Source organism: Semicossyphus pulcher, unplaced genomic scaffold, assembly GCF_022749685.1.
Source record: "Semicossyphus pulcher isolate SPU_LCO1_2020_fin unplaced genomic scaffold, fSemPul1.0.p SCAF_13, whole genome shotgun sequence".
NCBI classification, from domain to species: domain Eukaryota; kingdom Metazoa; phylum Chordata; class Actinopteri; order Labriformes; family Labridae; genus Semicossyphus; species Semicossyphus pulcher.
This window is the reverse complement of record NW_027211637.1, coordinates 15,906,876-15,931,074: the sequence shown is the minus strand read 5'-3', so window position 1 is coordinate 15,931,074 and position 24,199 is coordinate 15,906,876. Positions and strand designations below refer to the sequence as shown.

Below are 24,199 nucleotides of genomic sequence, written 5' to 3'. Positions count from 1 at the left end.
CCACTCATTCTTAAAACTCTGTTTAGAGCATTGAGATCACATAATTTTAGGACCTTTGCTAAGTCCATAGCCTACTGGTCAAAGCCTGATTTGACATTGAGAAAAGAATGGGGATCAAAGTTAGGTCAATTTCATATGAATTGGTAATATTAGATAGACTGATCTTCAAATTATAAGTCTGTCTGGTAGATTTCAAAGTGTTAGTGAAAAATATTCTGGAAATGTTGGTAGGCTATGTCCGGGTAACAGGTGGATAGAAAAGACGTGTGTTTCACTTCCTCGTTTTTCCTCCTGTGCTTAATTTTGGTTTTATTACTTTTATTTTTCAACTGATTGAACATCTAGTTTTTCTAACACATCTTCTTAACTAAATTGCTAAATTGAGAAACAACTAAGTCATCATTGCTATAAGTTGTAAGATAATATTTACCCCTATTTACCCCTTACTGTAATTATTTATAATGAGGGACCATTATCAAAATGTTCATGTAAACAGTTTCGTTTTTCATATAAAAGCCTGTATTATAAATGGCTGACTTCACAACACCAACCCTACTTGTTATTTATCTGCTGTCATTAGTTGAACTGTATACTTTATAGTTTACTGTAAAATTGTCTAACCAGTATTTAATCACAAAAGGATTTGTGTTGCTATAGTAATTGGCCCACATGCTAACACTACAGGTAAAGTGCTGGCATCCAATCAACAGAGCAGCATGCAAATGGAGCAGGTGTCACCAGGGAGGGACGGTGGAGGAAACAAATATTTTTAGACTTACAGCCTTTGTGCCAGGCGCTGTCTTCAGCATGTCACAGGGATAATACTGTTAATAATCTGTTTTTAAAAAGGTCTTTACGTTCCTTCAGAGGAAGATGGAAACTTTCACATGTGAGATAAGGACTCCGGGTTGTTGACTGAGGGCGAGATCAGATTGGCAACCTGCTACTGCTTCTCAGATATGTAAAAGTTTTTACTTTAAAATGTGATCATATGAGTCTTCTGAGAAACGGGAAACGATTTTGCCAGATGGAGACAGACCTGAGGCTGGAGTCGAGTCTGTGGGTCGACAATAAAAGATACCGGGCGGTCTTGACAGGCTGGCACTTCAACTGGACCGAGTTAGACAAGAAGAATCGCGACAAGAAAACAAGTAGGTGACTTTTTACAGTCTATAACATCAGTCGACATGCTTTAAAGATCCTTATCTGTATTACTTTACATTGTTTTTTTTGTGCCCAGATAGCTTGTTTGCACGTTAGAGAATGATAAGTGTCTCTCCTGCGTAACACAGGGAAATACTTTGTACAGTCACACCTGTTTAATGCTACAGCCTGCTTCCTACCTGCATTAGTATAAACATGACTGATGACAAACAAGATGGTATCCTGTCTTTACCTGTAGCCTGGAAAACAACATGAACAAAACTTTTTTTAAGACATCTAAATGTAGTTTAGAGCTATAACAGGGAGGGGGCACTTTAATTAAAGTCGTAGCTGCTTGTCGAGAACGTGAAGAACAAGTTAAACAGCACTAACATGAAACACAAGCCAGTGAGAGTTTACTGAAAACACAGGCTGTACAAATCTCACCCACTGGCACAAGCTGTCGATATAGGGTTTGTCTTTTACCCCGTTTTTATTCAGCAACAAAATCTACTTATATCCTTAATATTTTTTGAAAATCAATAGAACTAAAGATTATTAACCAAAGGAAGACGTTAGTGTTTTACATGCTATATAGAAGTTGCATAAACCAATTTTATCTCTGTCAGTGAATCTGTAACTGTAAATCTGTCATTAATATACCCTTATCTGACATTTTGAATGATAATTAACAGGTGTAGCTTAAGATATGGAGCATGACCCAGCTCTGGTTGAGCCAGCAGTAACAGTAATAAATCACAACACTAGTTTTGACTTGTCTGAACAGGAAAAGCAGTGTTACTAATAATTAATGATGTTTCTGTTTTCTATACACATGTCCCAGTAAGCACTGACACTCCAAAAGTGAGTTAACAATTCACAATACCAAGAAATGTAAGCAGCTAAATGGAATGCAGCCATCATCAGCCAAGAATTCCATCCAGCAAGGATACTCATAAAAGATTCTTTTCATTGTATGCAAAGAAGCATATGCCCTGAGGTTTTCGCTGTGTGTGTGTGTGCTATTAAAGCTTCAGTACCTGTGGCGGAGGTGGTTGGAGTCGAAGAGGGCCGAGTGGAGATCCTGCCCCAAAAGTCAGTTGAGGACACAGACAAAGACTTCACAGGTGGGTTCTCTTTGGTCTCTCAGGTATCACAAACCCAAAGCAGTCAGACCTAAGTAAAAAATAACACAACATCAGGTTTTGCTTATCTTTTCCGTTATGTTTAAAAGTAGATGAGAATGTGAATCATTTACATACAAGTGCACGATACACTAGCTTTACATTTAAGGCAAATGTGATCTTGTTAACCTCCACATGGCTACAGCTGATATTGTGGTTTTATCGTCTTTATCTATCCTCTACCTCCAGTTTTCTATGTGAAGCGCAGCAGCAGTGGGAGCTCTCATGGTTTGCTATGGAGACTGGGCCGGACCCAGTTCAGCTGCTTGAGCCGCGTCCTCAGAGACCAGTGGACGAAACACTTAAGAACCGCTCTTAAAACTCACAGTAAGGATGGATGATGAGACAAAGCGTTAATCTGATAATATGACCACTTTGTCTTGATTAATTATATTCTTCTTTAAGGTCCACTGCGCCCACACAGGCTGTTGGTGTTTATCAACCCATTTGGAGGGAAGAAGAAAGGAAGAGAAATCTATCACTCTCTGGTTGCCCCTCTGTTTGAGCTGGCTGGTATCAGCTCTCATGTTATTGGTAAGAAATACTGCCTTTATCTGTTTTCAGAAAACGTTTAATGCATTTGCAGTCTATATGTAATCACAACATTTATTGTGTAGTGACGGAGCGGGCAAACCATGCCAGAGACCACCTCCTGAAGAAAGACCTGACAGGCTTTGACGGGTGAGAGCTGTCAATGCAAACACTGTGGTATGAGAGCATTGTCACAGCTAAGCCTACTGGGAGGTGCTCTTCTAACAGAAACCCTTGTGTGTGTCTATAACAGTGTGGTGTGTGTGGGCGGGGATGGCATGTTCAGCGAAATACTTCACGGTTTGATTGGGCGGACGCAACAAGAGGCAGGCCTTAGTGAGAATGATCCCGCTGTCACTCTGCAGCCCTGTCCGCTGCACATCGGCATCATCCCCGCAGGTAACGACACAGTTATAAAGTGTTCAAATCTGATGGAGATAGATTCAGAGTAAAGACACACACTTCCTGTTTGTTGTGCCTGGTGTAGGTTCGACAGACTGTGTGTGTTTCGCCACAGTGGGAGTGATCGACCCTGTTACTTCAGCTTTGCACATTATCATTGGTGAGGAACAATTTTCACTTGTATAATCAACCCTATTTTTAAAACAGACACTCGAACATTTGTCAACTCTGAGCTCTGTTGTGAAGCCTGCATGACTCTTCTTATTTCCCACAATACCTTGCAGGAGACTCTCAGCCTTTGGATGTGTCTTCAGTCCATCAAGCGTCTGCTCTGGTGCGTTACTCAGTGTCTCTGTTGGGCTATGGCTTCTACGGGGACGTGCTGGCTGAGAGCGAGAAACACCGTTGGATGGGACCTCTCCGATACGACTATTCAGGTATGAGTGAGGAGTTATTTAGTGAGCATTAATGACTGCATGCTGTATTGCAGTAGATAATGTTCAGTTTGAAGTTAAAAAAAATCATCCTTAAAAGGTCACTCATATCCACAGACTTTATAAAAGAAGAGGATGTAGCCTTTTGGTTTCAAAAAGTAGTAAGTTCAGAACCTGCATTCTTTCTAAAGGCCAACGGGGGGCGACTGCACTGGTTGCAAAAAGAACTCCTTTTGTATGGAAACAGTTGACAAAAATGCTCTACTTCTCAGCTGAGGCATAAACATTTTCATAATGAGTTTATGGTCTCAATTGCGAGTTTCAAGTCTTCTTCAATAGAGCATGGTGTTAATTTTGTTATCTATTGTCACATCTAGAGTGAAATAGACAAGAATAGGCTGTGGCTTCATGTGATTCAAAACAGTAACCCACAAAACAGAGTGCGACATCACTGAGGCGACATCCACTTCTTTTATACAGTCTCTGCTCATAGCACTAACATGAAAGGCTTTCATGTAATGCACGGTCTCTTTATAAGAGCAGTTTATGAAACAAAACCACATTTCTCAGCATATGTACTTTTTATAAACTGTCGTGTAAACTTTTTGTGTTGTGCACTGTCAGCTGATCTAACTGCTCTCTCTGTGCAGGCACCGTGGTGTACCTGAGCAACAGAAGCTACGCAGGCATAGTTCAGTATCTACCAGCAGACCCGGTGCTCTCCAGCCCCAGAGACACAACACGCTGCCTCTCAGGGTAAAACAACAACTACTGATAAGAAACTATGTTGCTTTTATAATTCATTTTTATATATATATATATATATGTATGTATATAACATATGTGACCTGTGGCTCCCTGTTCATTGTTTTACTGACAGCCTGTCTGGGGGTCTTTTATACGCTTTCTAAGGAGACAGCTATAACCTTGTGAACATTAAACCCTTTTAATAAGAAAGAGAGAAAGTGTCCTCAGGAGTAGCATCATTACTATTTAAGCACTGGTGAAATGGTTTAGATTCACTGTCTGAGACAGCGTAACTGCTACCACCTGCAGCAGGGGCTCAGGTGTTGGGTGCACCTTAAGGAGGGTATAAACCAGGGCAAGAGGAACTTGATCTAGATGAAAGGCGAGCCGTGGTGTCCTGTGAGAGCGAACAATGCCTCCGTCTTTGTCTGGCTGTTAGCAAAATGTCTTATAGTGCTCTTATGAATGAGTGTCAAGGTCGAGGAACCAGACTGAGAATTCTTTGTGCCTGTGTGTTTAGATGCAGTGTGTGCTCCAGAAGCACAGAGAGACTTTTCCCCCACTCTTCAGATTCGGGCTCCCTGTACAGCTCCCACTACAGCCAGGGCAATAATGACCCAGAAGGTAAAAGCACACGAAAAGTCCTGTTGTCGTGTTTTGTATTATTTTAGCCCATTTAGCACAATTAGGTTGGAGGAAGTATGGTTTCAATATGTTGATAACTTGCAGAGTCTTGAATCCTGCTTGGAATAGACGATACATCACGGCTAATATCATCCTCCTTTAAGGGGGACTATTTTAGCATTTTTGTGTACTTCAGTTGAAAGTCCAAAGTGGTGTAAAATGTATGCCATACGAAAAACAATCACAGCAGTGCAAAGTCAAAGGAATGTTTGTCTGAAACACGCAGGAATCCAAACGAGAATATCCAGTTTTGGAAAAGGGTTGAGCAGTAAAGTTGGAATGATGCAAAACACCGCATGCCAAAACAGCAGTCTGGTTTTAAACGAATCACACGTGACTCACAGTAGAAGCAGAAACATTTTTCACTGTCCCTCTCTCTCTCCAGGCGAGTGGGTGAGTGTGGAGGGCAGGTTCAGGTGTGTGTCTCTCACTTGTATGTCCAGCTCGTGTCCCAGGAGCCCTCTGGGCCTCTCGCCCTCTGCTCACCTGGCAGACGGGACAGGGGACCTCATCCTGGTTTGGGACACTCACCCGCTGGGGTTCCTCAAGTTCCTCTACAGGCACACAAGCTCACAGGACCAGGTATGGACACTTTTTCATCAATACAAAGCTTTTCCTCTGAGTTTAAACACCAATGATCCAATCTCTCTCTTGCTTTTTTAGTTTGACCTGCCGTTTGTAGAGGTCCACCGCGTCAAGGCCGTCCGTTTCTCTCTCCCCTCGGGCAAAGAGGAGGACTCGTTTGAAGAGATTGGAGGGCAGAATGATGGGATAGTTGATGAGGAGAGCGGCTACATTGAGAATGTGAGCAGGAATGGATCTCAGCAACACTTAGCAGAGAGAAGCACAGGGCGAGAAGTGACAAATGGGCAGAAAACAGCGCACCCCTTTCTGTGTGGTCTGTGCTGCAGCAAAGCTCCTGCGGTGTCTGTGTGGAACTGTGATGGAGAGCTTCTGCCTTTCACTGAGGTCCTCTGCAGGTAAGAGAGTATAACCGTCCATGTTATGCTTTGGGTATTCTCATACTGCTATCATCCTGTTATTATTAGCGGAAGAAAAAACATTTTAAATTGTGTTTTCTTTTTCTCAGGGTTCACGGCCAGTTGGTGCGTCTGTACGCAAGGGGTATCGAGGACGGAGCAGCCGTGCAAAACTACAGCGACCAAGACGACAAGCATGAAAGGACATCTCACATGAATAGTCTCACCTAGATTTTGGATAATGGGGGAAAAGAGACAATGGGAATTTTTGAAATGTGAGGCTACTTCATGAAAGAGAATAGCCAGTGCTGGAGTCTTTTTCGGCCAAAGAGCTGCAAATATTTCAGGCACTTTGACAAGTTTTCTTACTGCAATAATGAATAAATACATATTTTTCTTTAATGAGTGTGTGCTTGCTGATACTGCTCTGTAAAAACACTATTAAAAAGATTTTTATTGTTATCAGGTTTGTCTGTCCAGAAAAACTTGTATTGAGGGTTTGTATGCAGCTTTTGGTCTGCAAATTGTATTTATATTCACTTCACAAGTCAACACTTTTGTGACAAAAAGCATCTTAATGCAACAAAAAAGATTGATGATGCATTTTATGCTTTATTTGTAATACGTAAGCTCAGCAGTGCAGCAATTTTTCCTCCAGTGTGATCCACAACAAAGTGGATTGTGAGATTATAACACTTTAAAATATATCTCTACTACTTTAAGTGTAGCATCGTAGCTTCCTATTACACCTTATTACTGCATACGATAAATGTTAATCAAAAAGCAGATGACAGCGCAAATAAAACAGTCCCAGAGGAGAAGTTCCTTCCTGCTGCACCTCTCATGGCTCTCCTGGCATGATGGAGATATTGGTCAGCGTTATTGTGTGTATGTGTTTGTGTTTGTGGACGAGAGGCCCTCACTTAGACCACACACCTAGAAGAGACAGACACAGGTGACATCAGCACGTGAAAGAAATAAAATACAAAAGCAAGCGTATTAACAGTTGTACAAATGTTAATTCCGACCAAGTAATCTGATTGGACAAGAGGCATTCCATGAGTGCCGATATAGAGTACAACATGACGGGGACTTTTCACTGTGTGTATCACTCCACCTCAGCTGTCTAGACTGATCAGACTGGTAACTCTGAATCACACGGCTGACTCTTTTTTTAACCAGTTGATGATAAGTTAAAACCTACAGATAAATGTACATAATGAAAAAAAGCATGTCTGTGGTCACCTGTAGACACAGGGTGCAGGAGATTGTTTGGGTTGCTTGGCAACAAATGTCCAGTTTCAAGTTAGTTGGTGGAGCAAAAATAATCTGTTGTTGATTAATACAACTTGTGTTACTATTGATATAAAAACAATATCACACTTGAGGTCATGATGTTGCTTAATTCTTTATAGTTTTGAGTTAATTCAAACTTACATCACCTACCTGGGAGCCATTCTTACCAACACGGCATATTGATATTGGGTCACCTGATCTTACAAACTAGATCAAAAAACTGTCCTGGTATAAATATTGTGCGGTGTTTTTCTTTGTGTGCCTCACATTCAGTGTGGTCATGCTTTAGTGATAACTGTGAACACAGGCCTGCTAACAGATATCTTAACACATCTTAAGGTGATAGGTGTTAGCAGTGGTGTTAGAAAAAAGGGTAGAAAGGTGAACACTGAAATCAGGCTACAGTTATTTTTACCTTTACTTTTATTCGTGTATGATTATGGATAAAGAAACAGTGGTGTATTTACATGCAGACACAATCAAACAATGACACAGCAGTGAAAAATTTAGGTAAACTTTATTTTTGTAAACTTGCCTACAATGTTGGTATTAGTTTGTTCATGAGCATGTGTGTGTGTGACAGAAGGGATCACATTTTGTGGGGCTGCACCCACTTGTATTTTCCCTCATAGCGGAATCCCACCCTCTTTACGAGATCATCCGCCTCGTTCGGACCCCGGCTGTTAACACAACAGAAGACATGCAGAAGAGAAATGGTCACTGTATATGAAAAATGATGATTGAAGTTTTCATGACTTCACAAATCCTTTTACCTTCCATATGCGTAAGGGATGGGGTTCTTCTTCTCTGCCTCGATCTGGTGGAGGAGAGGGGTGAAGATCCTCCAGGCTTCCCGCAGCTCATCACTGAGACAGAAAGAGGAGCAGCTCAGGTCAAAAACACCCCATTAAAAGAAAACACCTGGACAATAAAAGTGAGAGTAAGTGGTAAAACCAACCTGCGCACAAAGTGCATCTGATTTCCACAGAAGACATCGAGGATCAGCCGCTCGTAAGCATCTGGGAGCTTCACATTCTGCAGGATGATTGCAAGTGTTAAACTGTCAATACCCGCTCATATCAGGTTCAGATATCTTTTAGTACGACAGAGTATTTTTATTATTATTATTTTTAGTATAAGTATTATTATTACTCCGTCGTATTTTAGTATATGCAAGTAGGTGGTCTTAATTTGGATAGGATATGATGTCTTCTGTATCTATTAAGCGGCCAATTCTAGATTTTTAACAAACTGTCTTTAGCCTATTTCCTACCACCAATACCAAAGGTCACCTAGTAATCAACAGACTAAGAACAATGATAGAATAATGAGTGAGTGAGTCTGCAGCACCTTGTATCTGCTCTTGTAAGTGAGGTCCAGCTCAGTCTCCTCTGGGCTGAAGTAAACCCCGGGCCTCTTGGTCATCATCTTCAGGTAAATGGCTTCGTCCGGCTGCACCCGCACCACCAGCTCGTTCCTCTGGCAGCGTTCGCTAAAGATGTCTCCTGGCACGTCTGTGAACTGCAGACGCACTTCTGCCTTGCGCTCGTTTAGAGCTTTACCACAGCGGAGGATGAAGGGGACTCCTGTGGAAAAGTGGCAGACATGAAGGTTGGAAAAACTGTGGAGAGAATGTGATGAAATGTGATGAAATAACGTTCTGCCCTACCATCCCATCTTTCGTTCTGCACATAGAGCACTGCGGTGGCAAATGTTGGTGTGCAGGAGCCCTTTGGTACGGTGGGGTCATCCAGGTAACCCAGCTTTGAGTGGCCCTCCCCCGCAGGGTCCCCCACGTACTGACCCAGCACTACATCCGACACAGCAACAGGAGCTATACTCTTCAACACCTTCACCTACAGCACATCAATTATTCCAAAATAAAAGCATTGCAGTGACATGCATCCCAATGTTCACTATTCCAACCATCCAGTCATTGGTGCTACCTTCTCATCCCTCACGTCATCGGGGCTGGTGGAAGCAGGCTTCTCCATGGCGACCAAACAGAGCATCTGGAGGAGATGGTTCTGCATGACGTCCCTACATGAAGAGAAAAGAAGCGGAATCAGGGAAAATAAAAGCCTCTAGTATAACAGTTACATATTATCCAGTGTGATACAGTCTCTCACCTAATGATACCAAAGTCATCAAAGTATCCTCCGCGGCCTTGAGTACCAAAGGGCTCCTTGAAGGTGAGAACGACACAGGCCACACTGTTCCTGTTCCATATGGGTCCAAAGATGCGATTTCCAAACCTGGAAGTGAGAAAATAAAGCTGTCTAGAAATTTTAGCAATATCCTATGAGGGGGAATGCTGTTGTACTAAATATCAGCACGGCTGTGATGATCTTCGGCTCATGGCCTTCTGCCCTGCATTTAAGAACAATTCAGAGTTGTGCCGATATTCAGTACAACAGCATGACCTTGAGTGTGATATTGCTTGCTACAACCGTAGACAAGCAGCATATAGTAGAAGACTGTCATGAGTTATTCTAGTTTTGTTGAGTTTTAGAGTTTCTGTGAACAGATGTTGTTTCCGGTTTTGCTCTGTCACTTTGTCTCCTGTTGTGATTAGCTCTTGTTTTTTAGTTTTGTACTTAATTTAATTTGTGTTCTGACCATTTAGTCTTGTTTAGTTATGCATTTCATTTGTGTTTCAGTGGTTTGATCGTTTCCTGTTTTACTTTACTTTGTCTCTCGTGTTGATCCACTTCCTGCCTTTGTGTGTTTCCCGCCTGTTATATTATGTGCCCTTCCCCTTATTGTATTCACCTGCCCCTTGATTATCTCACCTGTGTCTTATTAGCCTCACCTCCTAGTTTATTTAGTCTTTGTGCTCCCCTGTCTCATTGTTGTGTTACCTGTGGACTTTTGTCATCCTGTCCTGTGAAACCATCGTCTTTTGTGGATTTTCCTGTTTCCTTGTGGCTCCCTGTTGTTGCTCCTGTGTGTTTCTGTTTTTTTCTTCGGATTATTCTCTTACCTAGACTGTAAGACTTTTTGTTCTACCATTTGGTTTTCTGTTTTGTCTTTTGTTGGACTTAGGATTTAGTTTTTGCATTTTTGCCTTAGTTAATTAAACTCTTGTCTGCACCTGGGTCCTTTACCTTTTTATTTTACCCAAACCGTGACAACAACAGTCATGAGCAACAACAGCTTTTTATTTTTCATTTAATTTAATCATTATTATTGATTATTATCATTACTACTTTGTGTGTGCCTACAAGTTGCTGCAGAAAAGTTAATTTGTATAAAGTACAGTCTGTATGTTTTTATTTATTATCCAGCCAAAGAAGTAAAAACACTGCTGACAGTTGGTGACATGTGCTATTGTTTAATGTAAGAAAGACCATCTGCTGTAAAGTTAATTAGCAGTAGTCAGAACTAATGTAGTTTATTTTAAAGTTATATAGTTTAAAGTCTCAGTGCTGTTGTACTCTGTATCAGCACTCCTGGAAGGACTCTTGTCCAATCAGATTACTTGGTCAGAACCAACTGTTGCCTAACTTAGTATGAAGCTTGTTACCTGAGCACCATGAGGTTCTGGACCATCTCTTTGCCCAGGTAGTGGTCGATGCGGTAGATCTGGTCCTCTGTGAACAGTGAGGACAGGTGTGCTGACAGCTCCTGTGAGCTCTGGAGGTCTCGGCCAAAAGGCTTCTCAACGATCACCCTGTTCCAGCCTCTATTTAGCAAACATGGCTGATTAAGAACGTGATCAAATAGAAAATATATTGTCTCTGGCAACTTCTGAGAATAACAGACACTGACTTGCGACCCATACAGTGGGCGCTGATGTTTGTGCTGACATGGTGGTAGACGGTGGGGGGCAGAGCCAGGTAGAAGAGCCTGTTGGCATCCGCTCCCCCAGGCAGAGATGACAGGTGAGCGTCGAGCTGAGCGAAGGAGCTGCCGTCGTCATACCTGCCTCTGAGGTAGGAGTTCTTACCGAAGAAGGCTGAGAGGCTCTCATTCTCTTCATCAGTGACCTGAGGGAGATGTTGAACATTTAATCCTGAAGACACAACCCAATCAGTAAATAATCTTGTGTCAGACAGCCAACAAGGCTCTACCTTCATGTGAGGCAGACATGCTGTCTTGATGTCTTCCACTGTCAGATCAGAGCGGGCAAAACCCACAAAGAAGGTGTCATCTGGGAGAAGCCCATCTCTGAATAACCACCTAAAGAAGGGACAGCAGTGATGCAGAACACAGGTCAAAGGTCAAACTCCTCATTATGCAAGTGACCAAACAACACTAAAGTATCTCTTTATTTACCATAAAGTGGGATAAATCTTCTTTTTAGCAAGATCCCCCTGTGAAACAATCAAATCAAGCAAATATATTATCACAAACCTCTACTGATTATTTCTATGGCTGACAGGAATCAATCAAGAGTCCAAAGAGCAGGTTAAATATGTAATCACAGCCGGGTGGAGCGTGTCGATTGTTGGGTAATGTGAGAGCTTTGAACACACCCTCTTTGAGGGACTCAGAGACTCTAAGTAACTTTAAAATAAATGAAAAATATAGATTTTGCAACTTGTGCTGGGCTCGTACAAGTACATTCTAATAAAATGTTACTGCTCTAAAATTAACCCCTTCTTTCAGTGCCCAACAAAGGAAATAGTAGATGCAGCACATTTCTGTCAACATGTCCTCATTCCGGGCTTTTATACTCTGATTGGCACACTACAATATGCCCCAGTGAATAGTTCCCCTGTGAGGCTTTGTGTCAACTCTGTAAAGACCCCGTCGCTTTCAAATCTGTTTTCAAACTGCCCTTTTGCTGTTTGAACTCTACTGCACGGAGTATTCAGAAGGATTAACCTGATGAGCAAACAAATCAGTTTGTGGACTTTTTACACGGTACTCTTCTCACACCTGAAACAGACCAAACCTGTGTACAGGTCTTTGTTAACTGTGTTGAAGGGAAGTGTATGAGTTTTAATTTTCGAATAGAGGAAACCGTTATTCATGTCGTGTTGTAAGAGCGCCAGAGGTTGTACTCACAGAGGCTCCCAGGATGATGAATATGTGTGTGTTTGAGCGGATGGACTGCTCCTCTCCATAGAGCTCTCTCCGGAGCTGTCCAAACACCTCAGAGCGACTCAAAGGCTCAGAGCTCATCTTCTGGCCCTTCTGCTCTCACTATGTCCCTCTGTTTGACACCTTCGGCTGCTACACACAGTACGGAGAAATTGCAATTGTCATCATTGCCTTGCAAAAAAAAAAATTAAGCAGGTTAATGCTGCCACCTGTTGTTCCAGAGTAATAATGCTTTAAAGTTTCTGATTCCTCATGTTTAGTAATGTATATACAATACAACCTCTGCTCTCCGGTCCAGCAGGTTAGCGGTACTCGACGACTCCAGGCTTCAAATCAAATCTGCACATTCCAACAGATTAGGTTTGCCAACTTTGACGAAATCCTGTTCACTTACTTTTACTCACATTTCAGGTCTGTGCAGACGAGGCTGAAACAATTCGCAGGAATGTGTCCTGCAATTAAACCACTCCCTCAACAAATGTTGCGCAAACATTAACAGGTTCCCTTTGACTGAGAAAGTCCTATGGCTTTGCTGCAGAGAGAGTTCTTATCAGGACATAGACTCAGGCGTCGCAACTTTATGAATTATGTTTACGAGTAGGCAATTTATAAATTCTAATGATTTTATATCTGTAGCTTTAGTTACCAGCGTCTGAGTTAATTATTCTCTCAGGATATTATATATAGGTATATATGTTTGTTCCAATAGTACTAATTTAGCTGTAGTGCGCATACAAATAGAAGTTCCTTAAATCCCACAGAGAAACAGATTATTTGTCTAAACTTTGAATGAAAAGATCCCCAACCGTTTTTTGTACCAGGCTGTAAACATGTTTATTTCAGCTGTAAAAATTGGCATTTTCCCACCTGCTGTAATGTTATTTCTTGTTTTCTGGAGCCAGCCTCAAGTGGCCACTCGAGGAACTGCAGTTTTTTGCACTTCCGCATTGGCTTCATTTTTCAACACCGGAGGTTGCCGCTTGGTTTATATACAGTTAGTTCCAATAGCACTAATTTAGCTGTAGTGCACACACATATAGAAGTAGAATCATACAGTATGAGGACAAATCAAAGCTTTGGTCGAAACTGAAATATATTTCAGTGTTAACTATAAAACCACCTGAATGCTAATGCTTTCTAAATATATATGGTGAAACGAAATGACTCATGAAATGATCAAATGATCACATCTTTCACAACAAAGTAGATTTTTATTTAAAATAACAGAAATCACATGCTGCTGTGCATATTGTCACACTTCAACATTCACTGTCAGAGAAAATCGTCACTTAACAGTGATTTGTCATCTGGAGTGTCAATCCCTTGAATTAAGATCATTGCAGGCCACAGCCAGTGCTCCACACTCAAGCTGTCGGTCCTGGAGGCCAAGCCACCCACTGCCTGCTAATCCCCAACCACCTTTAAATGTCTTGTCCCGAGTTTCCATCATAAATAAATTAAAAAAACAAGTAAAGGCCAACCCAGCGTCTTCAACAGATGTAACTGTCTTTAGTCCTCCATCTTCAACTGTCCACTCAGTATGGCCAACATCCTGAGCTCCACAGTATGAAGCTGTCGGGATCAATGCTGAATTGGCCTGATGAAGGGGACGCAAGGTGACGGAGATCACCTGATGGGCGTACAGGGAGGTCAGCTCAAGCTCCAGTGCTGGTAGAGGTTTTCAGAATTACAGTGGTCCATCTGAATCTGGTCTCCTTTCAGCTGTAAACATTTTCCACTACTGGGATTCTTCAGAAGATTTTCCTGGAGAGTAGCAAAAAAGAGAAAGAGTGAATATACGACACCACTTCAAGTATAGCTTTAACAGTTCTATGCTAATAAATGTGATATTATGGGAAATTAGCTTATTTATTCTCTTTCTTGCTGAGAGTTAGACAGGAAGATCAATAGCACTCTCGCCTCTGACTCAGAAAAAGGACTGGGAAGCAGCGGAATATAGTTAGCATAAATAATTCCTACAAGCACCATTAAAGCTCACTTAATTATTATGTTATATCTCGTTAGCAGAATCAATACAAAACCCAAAAAGGTTAAAACAACAATTTGTTAGGTGAGGAGATATATGCCAGCCTACTGCTTGGCTGGGTGCTGTCATGAGTTTCTAGTTTAGTTCCGGTTTTCTTGTATTTTGGTGTTCAGTTATTATTTGTTTAACCATGTCACTTTGTCTACCTGTCATGAGTTCTCATTGTTTAATTTTGTATTTAATATATTGTGTTCTTGTCTTGATTTAGTCTTGTTTAGTTATGTAATTCATTTGTGTTTTCTTGTCTAGAGATTTTCTGCATGAGTTCTACTATCACAGTCCTGAGTTTGGTTTTTAGTGTTTCCTGTTTTATTTAGTAGTTCTTGCCCTATGTATGTTTTGTCTTGTTTTACTTCCTGCCTTTGTGTGTTTTCCCACCTGTTGAATTATGTGCCCTGCCCTTATTGTTTTCACCTGCTCCCTTGATTGTCTCACCTGTGTCTGATTAGCCTCACCTCCTAAGTTTATTTAGTCTTTGTGCTCCCCTGTCTCGTGGCCTGTTCATTGTGATCCATCGTACGTGAGTCTATGTCGTCCATCCTGGGTCGTCCTTCTCTGGAGTTTTGTTTATGTCGATGATGGATATTCTTCATGCTTCCCCTAACCCCTCATGTCTCTTGGATTACCTGTTCCTGGTTTTTGTTGTAAGTTTTTTGCTCCGCCTTTTTGATTTTCCTTTTTGTCTTTTGTTGGAGTTAGATTTTGTTTTTGCATTTTTTGCCTTCTGTTTATTAAACCTATTTATCTAAGTCTGCATCTGGGTCCTCACCTTTTTGTTTAACTCGTAACGAGTGACAGGTGCAGTGACTTCCTGGAGCTTCCAGTGTTTATTCTAATACAGGCTAAGCTAACAAAGAGCCAGCTGTAGTTTATATAGCAGACAAATATCATAGTAATGTTGATTTTTTTTTTAGCTATCAAAAGCTATCAAAAAAAAACACATTTCCCAAATGTGTTAAATAAAGAGATATCTAAAGCCTCAAGATCTCCTCACCTCTGTAAAGACCCACTCCTCTTGAGGTGACAAACTGGTGCCCTTCCCCTTCAGCTGGCAGAGCTCGATCTTCACCTGCTCAGGCTGAGGCCAGGCATGAAGACACAACTGTTTGTTCATGTTATGACGCAGCTCTTTATGAGATGTGAACTCAAAATACTGGAAAAGAAAATCATCGATCAGAGACCAAACTGCTCAAGATAACTTAAAATGATTTATCCATTTGAGTTTGACACATGTGAGTCAGAGTCAGTGTACCTGGTTGCCGCCCATGTTGTGACACGTGTACATGATCAAAGGTTTACCTCCCTCGTTGTTCCCTCCAACATCCAGACAAGATCCAGATCCTGAATTCCTTAACTTGAGCAAACACGGACACAAAAAAACTGTAAGATACATGCACAGTTATGTAAGAGGTGAGGTCTGTTTTATCTTTCATATCCACATTCAGAAAAAGGAATACGTGACTCACTGCTCCAAATTTGACCGGGGTTAAATCTGGAACGAAGGCCTCTGGGTAGACCGTATTTAAGTACCAGGTAAAGTTCTTGCACTTCAGCCTCTCTCTCAGATTAAGACGATCAGAGATGTCTCCAAAGTTATGCTGTAACAGAGAAGGCCCTGTATTTAAAACTACGACACAATCAAAACAATCACTTACACTTTTATTGTCATTTTAACTTGTTGCTCTGGGGAATGTGAATTGTTGTCATAAATATGGAGGGAGAACGATGATTAATGGCATCATATCCGTGTGCATTTAACATGGAACAGTAGCGCTCCCATTCAACGGGTCACACTGACCATTTTGGCCATGACGGCAGCGTTCTCGTGGCGGCGATAGTAAATTTTTTTGTAGTCATCCATCCAGACCTCAGCCAGGCGCACCTGGTTGCGAGTGATGACCTCTGTGCCCTTGGGGAAGGTGTGGGGGCTCTTGGTGCGGAAGACATGGCCAACCACAGAGCAAGGGATGATCTCCAGCTGCCCTCCACACTGCCACACCTGTGAAACACGTTTAAAACATGCAGAGATTCAGTCTCTAACATGAAAATGACAGGAAGTTGTATTAAATCATTTGTGCAGCTGTGAGAGTTAAGACAGAGACTGACCCTGAAAGACATCTCCACATTTTCACCGCCCCAGATCTCCATCTTGTCATCGTACGTTCCAATGTGTTCAAAGTACTTCTTCGAGATTGAGAAGAGACCTCCAGCAAAAGTGGGTGTTCTGAAATGTTCAGAGCCAGATAAAAAGTTTAAGGCACTAAAATCCTTCATGATGGTCTGAGCAGAATCAACGAGATTCTTCTTACTTCACAGGGTATGTTTCATCCTTGCGCAGCTTCTGCGCGTCCGCAGGGATTGCCTCCCAGCCAAACCCGAGGCCCCAGTTGAAGTTACCTCGGTTGGAAGCACGGTTGGTGGCGACTGGCTTGTGGAAGCTAAAGTCGTTGAGGTTAATAGAGGCAATATCTGGACTAACCACAGCAGTGGGTTCCTCAACGATGCGAGCCAACAGGGGCTCAAGCCAACCGTGGAAACATTCACCTAGACAGGGAGGGAGGACAGAGATCAACATCAAAATGAGCAGAAATTTTGCATGCACGCTTTGTTTTTGCTAACAACACTTTATTAGTGATTATGGATAATGTATTGTTGTGTTTCTTTTGCTTACAGTGTGCGTCAAGAAAGGTTAGCACTTCGCCCTGAGCGATACCGGCACCCAGCAGCCTGGCAGTGATGAGGCCCTTCCTCTCCAGCTGCCTCACTACCTTGACAATCTTCAGCTGACGCACGTATTCCTCCAGTTTGGTCTTCAGGTGCTCTAAAGAAATTAAAAAACATGGTGTGAGGGAAATTCAATATTTCATTTAAGTTAATGAAGCAATATAACACTGCTAGATCTTGTGTCACTGCACACAACTCTACATACAAGTTCCTTTTATTATTTTAAAACACGACCTACCTGTCACTCTATTAGCATGGTAATAATAATACTACTACTAACAACAATAATAATAATAATAGCTGAGACTTATAAAGCGCATTTCAGGGGACCCAAGGCTTTACAGAGTAAATGACGAACAGACAACAGAACAAAACAGGCCAACAAATAAGGCAGAAAGAGATAAATAAAACTAGCACTGAAAACAGGGGAAGGTGGTGAATTATAATCCAAAGGTTGTGGTGAACAGGTGGGTTTTGAGGGTGTTTTTGAAAATGTCCAGGGAGGCGGTGTTGCGGATCTCTGTAGGCAGACACTGAAGGCTCAGTCTCTAATATAATATATATATAATTGTCAGAATAAAGTTAAATGCAAAAATAAATGTAATGCAAAATAAGAGTTACGAAACAAACAAGTTATATACACAAGAGTAATTTACAAATGGACAGTATACGGCAGTATTTATGTCAACATATTATTATTACACAAATATACAGCTTATCTACAGTAAGAGTTAAGTGCGCGGTGTGTGTAAGATAAATAAATGAATTAATAGTAATCAATAAATTACTCATAAATGGACATTTCATGATTATTCTCATATATTTCCTGTTTGTGCTCTGCGTCTGCTCCCTGCTCACATCAAGGTCAAGGTATCTTTATTTGTCTCCCGTGGGAGAAATTTGTCTCGGACAGAGGGGTCTGCTGCAGACAGGACATTCCACCCACAACAACATTCCACTACACACATACAATAGTCAGAAATAACAATGAACAATACATAAGAAATAAAATACTCAGCAGAGTCACATAAAGTGCAATTCATAAAGTGCAATTCATCTCTGTGCAAATTCAGCGTCACATAGCCCCTGATCATTTCCGTCCATCCTGAACAATCTGCCCATTAATGAGCTTGACTGAGAGTGGGATGAACGAATGCTTTTATCTGTTGTGCTTACATAGAGGGACTCTATACCTCCTTCCTGAGTTCAATAAAACATATTCAGAGTGCAGTACGTGAGATGTGTCAGATAAGATGTTATCCGCAAGTCTAAGGATTGATTGTCTTGGTGAGTTACAGGTGCTGTCATACCCATGATTTTCCCTGCCGTTTTAATCAGATTTAATATCTGAGCCTTTGATTTAACAGTTAGGTTGCCGAACCAGCTGATAATGCCATACCGTAAGACAGATTCAATGGTTGCTCTATAGAAAATCAACATAATATTCCTACAGACACCAAACACTCTGAGCCGACGTAGAAAATGCAGGCGCTGGTGGATTCGGGCACAGACACTTGCCACTTGCGTGTGCCAGCTTAAGTCGCTATCAATATGCACCCCCAGATATTTATAAGACTTAACCTGCTCAATGTTACGTCCGTGTATGGCCACGGAGCTGTGATCCCCAACTGACCTTGGATCCATCAGCATCTCCACTGTTTTACCAGTATTAATCTGAAGTTGGTGAGCGTCACACCAGCTCACAAAACTGTCCACTCCAGATCTGTGGCTGTTTAAGTTGGCATTGGTTTTTAACAAACTAAGTATAACAGTGTCGTCTGAAAATTTCACCACATGCTGGTCCGGCTGGGAGCTGACACAGTCATTGGTGTACAATGTGAATAAAAACGGCGAACTGACGCATCCCTGAGGGGCACCAGTGCTGCTCAGTACAGTATCCGAGAGAGCAGAATTAAGTTTAACCTGCTGTGGCCTGTTTGACAGGAAAGAATAGTACCACTGGATTAATCTTAAGGAATAATCCACCTGAGCTTCTTGCATTGTCTTTTATGTAAAACTTTCACAGTTCACAGCAAATAAAGGTGTTCAATTTCATCTTTTCATCATTAAATAAAATGTCAGTTCTACATGAAGGGCAGATTCCTAAGACACGTTCCTAAGTTCAAAGTAGATATAACATGAAATATCAAGACTGCTTCAGTTGGGGCTTAGCATAACTGCAATTCACCTCTCTTCTCCTATCGTTATGCATACATCTGACAACTACGTGCTTTGCTCATCTGTGCAATATGATTTACATTGAAACACCACCTTCCCAGCACAAAACAGGTTAGCAAAACTGCTGTGCTCAATTCCATTCCGACAGAGAGAAGAAATAAATATGCCTTAGGCCTACAGGATACAAATGAACTCTTATTGTCACTTAGCAATTATAGATGGGTTTTTTGTATTTGCTTTGTGTGTCTTCAAATATATTTTGTCATTACTGTGTGTCTATCTTTTCCACACCTGCAACACTGGCATCATCTACCAGGATGATCTCTTTGAGCAGGAAAGCAGGAGATGTGTGCAGGACACTGTAGACTGTCCTGAGGAGGGTGGACCAGGCCTCATTGTGGAAGACGATAATAATGCTGGTGGTCGGCAGAGGAGGACAGCGACGAAAGTTCCTGTTCACACACCTGAGCATGGAGAGCCACGCCAAAACACAGAGAGACAAAACACAAAGGCGTGTGTAAGAGTGAGAGGCATACCTGATGACACACACACACACACATATAACTGACCACTGTTTGCTGATATTTATGGTCTGCTCACCAAAAGTTATATTAGCAGAATGTAAAACCCATAAACGATCGGCTCACTTAAAAAGCAAATAGCTCAAGGCTTTTCAAGCTGGTGACATGTACAGCTGTCAAGTTGGACAAACATTAGCAGTGTGTAAAAGTGTGTACAACAATACAGCCTCAGCCTCAATAATCCAGGATGTGTTCACGTCTGCTGTGCTACTTTTATGGTTTTTATGGCTACATTCAGATTATCCTTTTGACTAAATGATGAATGAAAAACTCAATATAAAACATTCAAGTAAATAATTTACCATTAGCAGCTTGACCTCGGCTGAGACACAGGGTATTATCTCGCCTGCTGTGTAACTGTCAGCATGCTTGTTGGTAAAGCAGTGATTAGTCTAAGATTGTTTGAGGACAAGCTCTTACTCTGGAGGCCTCGTGTCATCCCCAAGACCACGGCTGAGAGAGATACGGTCGCTGGCAAACTGGTTGAAACAGTGCCGTGTCAAGCCATCAGCCTTCTCCTTCTCCTCCTCTGGCGACATGTTGGCTTTATTAAATCCTTTCCCATCAGCTCCGGGAGCAGCTGGGTCCTGAGGCGGTCTCTCCAGGTGAGGTTTGAGCTCAGCCTGAGTGTAGAATCCATCAGGGCAGTTTACGTTCTTGGTGGCCTTGGGCTGCTCTGGTGGAGGCTGCGGAGCTCCGATCTGTAAGCCCATGTTGTTGACAGCGTCTCGGACCATGACCATCACCTTGTCCCTCTTGTCCACCAGCTCCTGAAACCAGGGGTCACCAGAAGGTGAAGAGCCAACATCCCTCTGGAGGACAACGAGGGCCACCATGAAGAGAGTCCCTCCCAGGAGCACCAACTTCAGGGGGGACATACGCCGGCGAAGCAACCAACGCATGTTCAAGGATGGAATCCGCAGAAGCTGTATGAAAGATGTTTGTTCAAGTTATAATCGCTTTAGGTAACAGTCCCATTGGTTTGAGAGAGCAGGGTGGAGAGTGAGCACAAACACACCCCACCTGCTCTGGCAACGTGGCAGCAGGTGCACTGCGACATGGCTGGTTCAACCATCATCTTCCACACTGGTTTACCCTTAGAGAACCTTGAGGCCATTTTATGGCTTTTTTGCTCTTTTTCCTTTTTTGTTTTTGATTATTTCGGATGACTTAAGGCTAACAACAAAAGTTATAGAGGGCTATAACACATACATAACTACATCAGCATTTCTAACAGCACATGGTAGATCATTTACAAAAATTGAAAATGAAAGTGGACCCAAGCAAGTCCCTTCTTTTCCACACCTGCAACACTGAATAGAAACACAAAATAGTTCTGTCTCTACCTGCTGGCTGTCACATTGGGAGCAGAGTCTGTCCTCCTCTGGTAGCCAGCTATTCCTATGGCGACCCATCTCTACAGTATTGGGGGGTGTTGTGGTCCTGAGGCTGGTGTTGTAGTTGTATTTGGGGGTGTTGTGGTCCTGAGGCTGGTGTTGTAGTTGTATTTCGGGGTGCTGGGGTCCTGAGGCTGGTGTTGTGGTTGTATTGGGGAGTGTTGTGGTCCTGAGGCTGGTGTTATAGTTGTATTTCGGGGTGCTGGGGTCCTGAGGCTGGTGTTATAGTTGTATTTCGGGGTGCTGGGGTCCTGAGGCTGGTGTTATAGTTGTATTCGGGGGTGTTGTGGTCCTGAGGCTGTATTTTGGGGTGCTGGGGTCCTGAGGCTGGTGTTATAGTTGTATTCGGGGGTGTTGTGGTCCTGAGGCTGGTGTTGTGGTTGTATTGGGGAGTGTTGTGGTCCTGAGGCTGGTGTTATAGTTGTATTTCGGGGTGCTGGGGTCCTGAGGCTGGTGTTATAGTTGTATTCGGGGGTGTTGTGGTCCTGAGGCTGTATTTTGGGGTGCTGGGGTCCTGAGGCTGGTGTTATAGTTGTATTCGGGGGTGTTGTGGTCCTGAGGCTGTATTTTGGGGTGCTGGGGTCCTGAGGCTGGTGTTGTGGTTGTATTGGGGGGGTGTTGCGATCGAATGTGTTCTGAGGCTGTCCGGCCTGGGTCATGGGGTCTGGATGGAGCCTTTGGTCCAGCTGGTTGAGGGGCTTTTCTCTGGTTTCAGCTCTTAGCAGCTCAGGGCTGTGTGATGGTAGGTCTGGGTGTCACTGGTTTTTAGGTGTTGGTAAAATGTGAGTGCTCTTTTCTGCATTTTGAATCTGTGGGGGTATTGGTCGAGTTCTGCCCTGCATGTGTTGTTTGATGTGTTTCTCTGCACATGCAGGAGGTTCTTACAGAGCTCTGTGCGGAAAGATTCAATGATTGTTTTGTCCCATATGTCAAAGTCCTGATTACATTTTTTGTCCCCAGATTTCACTGCCATACAAAATTATTGGTTCTAATACTAATTTTTTGCCAAATTTTAATCGGGATGTCGAATGTTATATTTTGTCTGATTGCATAGAAAGCTCTTCTTGCTTTGTCTCTCAGATCTTTCACAGCCAGGTTGAAGCTTCCTGTGGAGCGTTTCGAGTGTTTTAGTTTCGAGGTGTCCAAACAAAAAGTGTGTGTGCTTACTTGACTTCTGGTCTTCTTTTGAAAAACCATAATGCTGGTTTTGTTATGGTTAACAGTGAGTGCTCACCTTCACCTCTTGCTCTGTTATAGTTGCATCCCGAGGGTTTTGGCTGTTTTTGATCGCTGATTCTAAAGTTTTCCATCATTGTGTATTTTGTTTTGTCTGGTGTTCTCTGTTATGTTGCTGTAAAGTTTAGTAAAATAATTAACCCAGATGCTGCCATTTCGTATTGCCAGTTGACCCTGATGTGTTCTGTTCAGCTGGTTCCATCTGTGCCAGAACTGATTGGACTCTAAAGAGTCTTCTGATTAACGGAGCTGCTGCTTAGTGCGTTGTCCCCTCTTCTCTCCATGCTGTCTGATTTCCATTTATATGAATGTGTGGCTTTGTAAAGTGTGCTGGGCTCAGAGGCCTCATAGTTAGTGAGAGCCTTCTTTAAATAGACCGTGATCTTACTGTGGTCTGACAGTGGAGTGAGTGGGCTGACTGTGAAAGCTCTGAGAGTTCAGAGAGAGGAAAGCAGGCTTCTGCAGATAGACCTAGGTGTTTGTCTCCCAGGAAGTTAGCGGTATCAGCTTTCTCTCCTGTTTGAGCATTTAAATCTTCACAGATTAGAACATTTCCCAAACTTTTGAAATGATTTATTTCCCCCTCTAAAATAAAATATCTTCGTTGTAGTAGGGGGATTCTGAGGGTGGGATGTGAAGTGCACAGAGGTAGACATCTTGATCTGCATATATTAGCCTATTTCTTTGTTAATGTAAGCCAAATGGAAGGGAGTCTCCTTTTCAGTAGTTTGGATTGCAGAGTTAAATTTTGATCTGAACCAGATAGTCCTGAGTCCCGACCCTGAGTGACAGTTTGGAGTTAGAAAAAAATGAGATTATAATCTCAGTGTAACCGAGAGGACAACTAGTGGAAGGGTCTCCTCTGATATTACTGTCTAACGTGAGACGTGGTACAGAGTCTCAAATCTCTCTCATAAAATCAGCATTTCTGCTTTTTAATCCAAATGCTCTCACTATGTCCCTCTGTTTGACACTCTCATTTCCCTCCGGCTGCTACACACAGTATGGAGAAACTGCAATTGTCATCCTTGCCCTGCAAAAAAAAATTAAGCAGGTTAATGCTGCCACCTGTTGTTCCAGAGTAATAATGCTTTAAAGTTTCTGATTCCTCATGTCTAGTAATGTATATACAGTACAACCTCTGCTCTCCGGTCCGGCAGCTGTGGAGCGCACACATATAGAAGTAGAATTATACAGTATGAGGACAAATCAAAGCTTTGGTCCAAACTGAAATATATTTCAGTGTTAACTGTAAAACCACCTGAATGCTAAAGCTTTCTAAATATATATGGTGAAACAAAATGACTCATGAAATGATCAAATGATCATACATCTTTCACAACAAAGTAGATTTTTATTAAAAAAAACAGAAATCACATGCTGCTGTGCATATTGTCACACTTCAACATTCACTGTCAGAGAAAATCGTCACTTAACAGTGATTTGTCATCTGGAGTGTCAATCCCTTGAATTAAGATCATTGCAGGCAACAGCCAGTGCTCCACACTCAAGCTGTCGGTCCTGGAGGCCAAGTCCACCCACTGCCTGCTAATCCCCAACCACCTTTAAATGTCTTGTCCCGAGTT

At 42.3% G+C, this 24,199-nt stretch overlaps 3 protein-coding genes across 3 annotated transcripts; 1 reads left to right on the top strand and 2 right to left on the bottom strand.

Moving 5' to 3' along the window:
- Window positions 1–787: 787 nt before the first annotated feature.
- Window positions 788–6,554, top strand: LOC138589869 (ceramide kinase). The gene is made up of 13 exons (XM_069660342.1): window positions 788–1,151; window positions 2,175–2,270; window positions 2,517–2,654; window positions 2,733–2,861; window positions 2,945–3,008; window positions 3,112–3,257; window positions 3,346–3,420; window positions 3,545–3,697; window positions 4,345–4,450; window positions 4,962–5,065; window positions 5,511–5,707; window positions 5,789–6,105; window positions 6,216–6,554. The coding sequence occupies exons 1-13, from the start codon at window positions 992–994 to the stop codon at window positions 6,334–6,336; spliced, it is 1,806 nt and encodes a 601-aa protein (XP_069516443.1). The 5' UTR covers window positions 788–991; the 3' UTR covers window positions 6,337–6,554.
- Window positions 6,555–7,942: 1,388 nt separating this feature from the next.
- Window positions 7,943–12,811, bottom strand: LOC138589445 (glucose-6-phosphate 1-dehydrogenase-like). Its single transcript, XM_069659716.1, has 13 exons — window positions 12,731–12,811; window positions 12,415–12,582; window positions 11,680–11,717; window positions 11,475–11,583; window positions 11,173–11,390; window positions 10,928–11,086; window positions 9,531–9,656; window positions 9,348–9,441; window positions 9,071–9,257; window positions 8,752–8,987; window positions 8,360–8,436; window positions 8,175–8,267; window positions 7,943–8,081 (listed from the first exon to the last, which is right to left on the bottom strand). Exons 2-13 carry the CDS (start codon window positions 12,529–12,531, stop codon window positions 7,991–7,993), a joined length of 1,545 nt encoding a protein of 514 aa, XP_069515817.1. The 5' UTR covers window positions 12,532–12,582; window positions 12,731–12,811; the 3' UTR covers window positions 7,943–7,990.
- A 1,289-nt stretch (window positions 12,812–14,100) lies between these two features.
- Window positions 14,101–20,882, bottom strand: LOC138589444 (polypeptide N-acetylgalactosaminyltransferase 6-like). Its single transcript, XM_069659715.1, has 10 exons — window positions 20,401–20,882; window positions 19,691–19,863; window positions 17,169–17,318; window positions 16,807–17,041; window positions 16,604–16,721; window positions 16,296–16,496; window positions 15,964–16,095; window positions 15,750–15,851; window positions 15,492–15,650; window positions 14,101–14,214 (listed from the first exon to the last, which is right to left on the bottom strand). Exons 1-10 carry the CDS (start codon window positions 20,880–20,882, stop codon window positions 14,101–14,103), a joined length of 1,866 nt encoding a protein of 621 aa, XP_069515816.1.
- Between the last annotated feature and the right edge of the window lie 3,317 nt (window positions 20,883–24,199).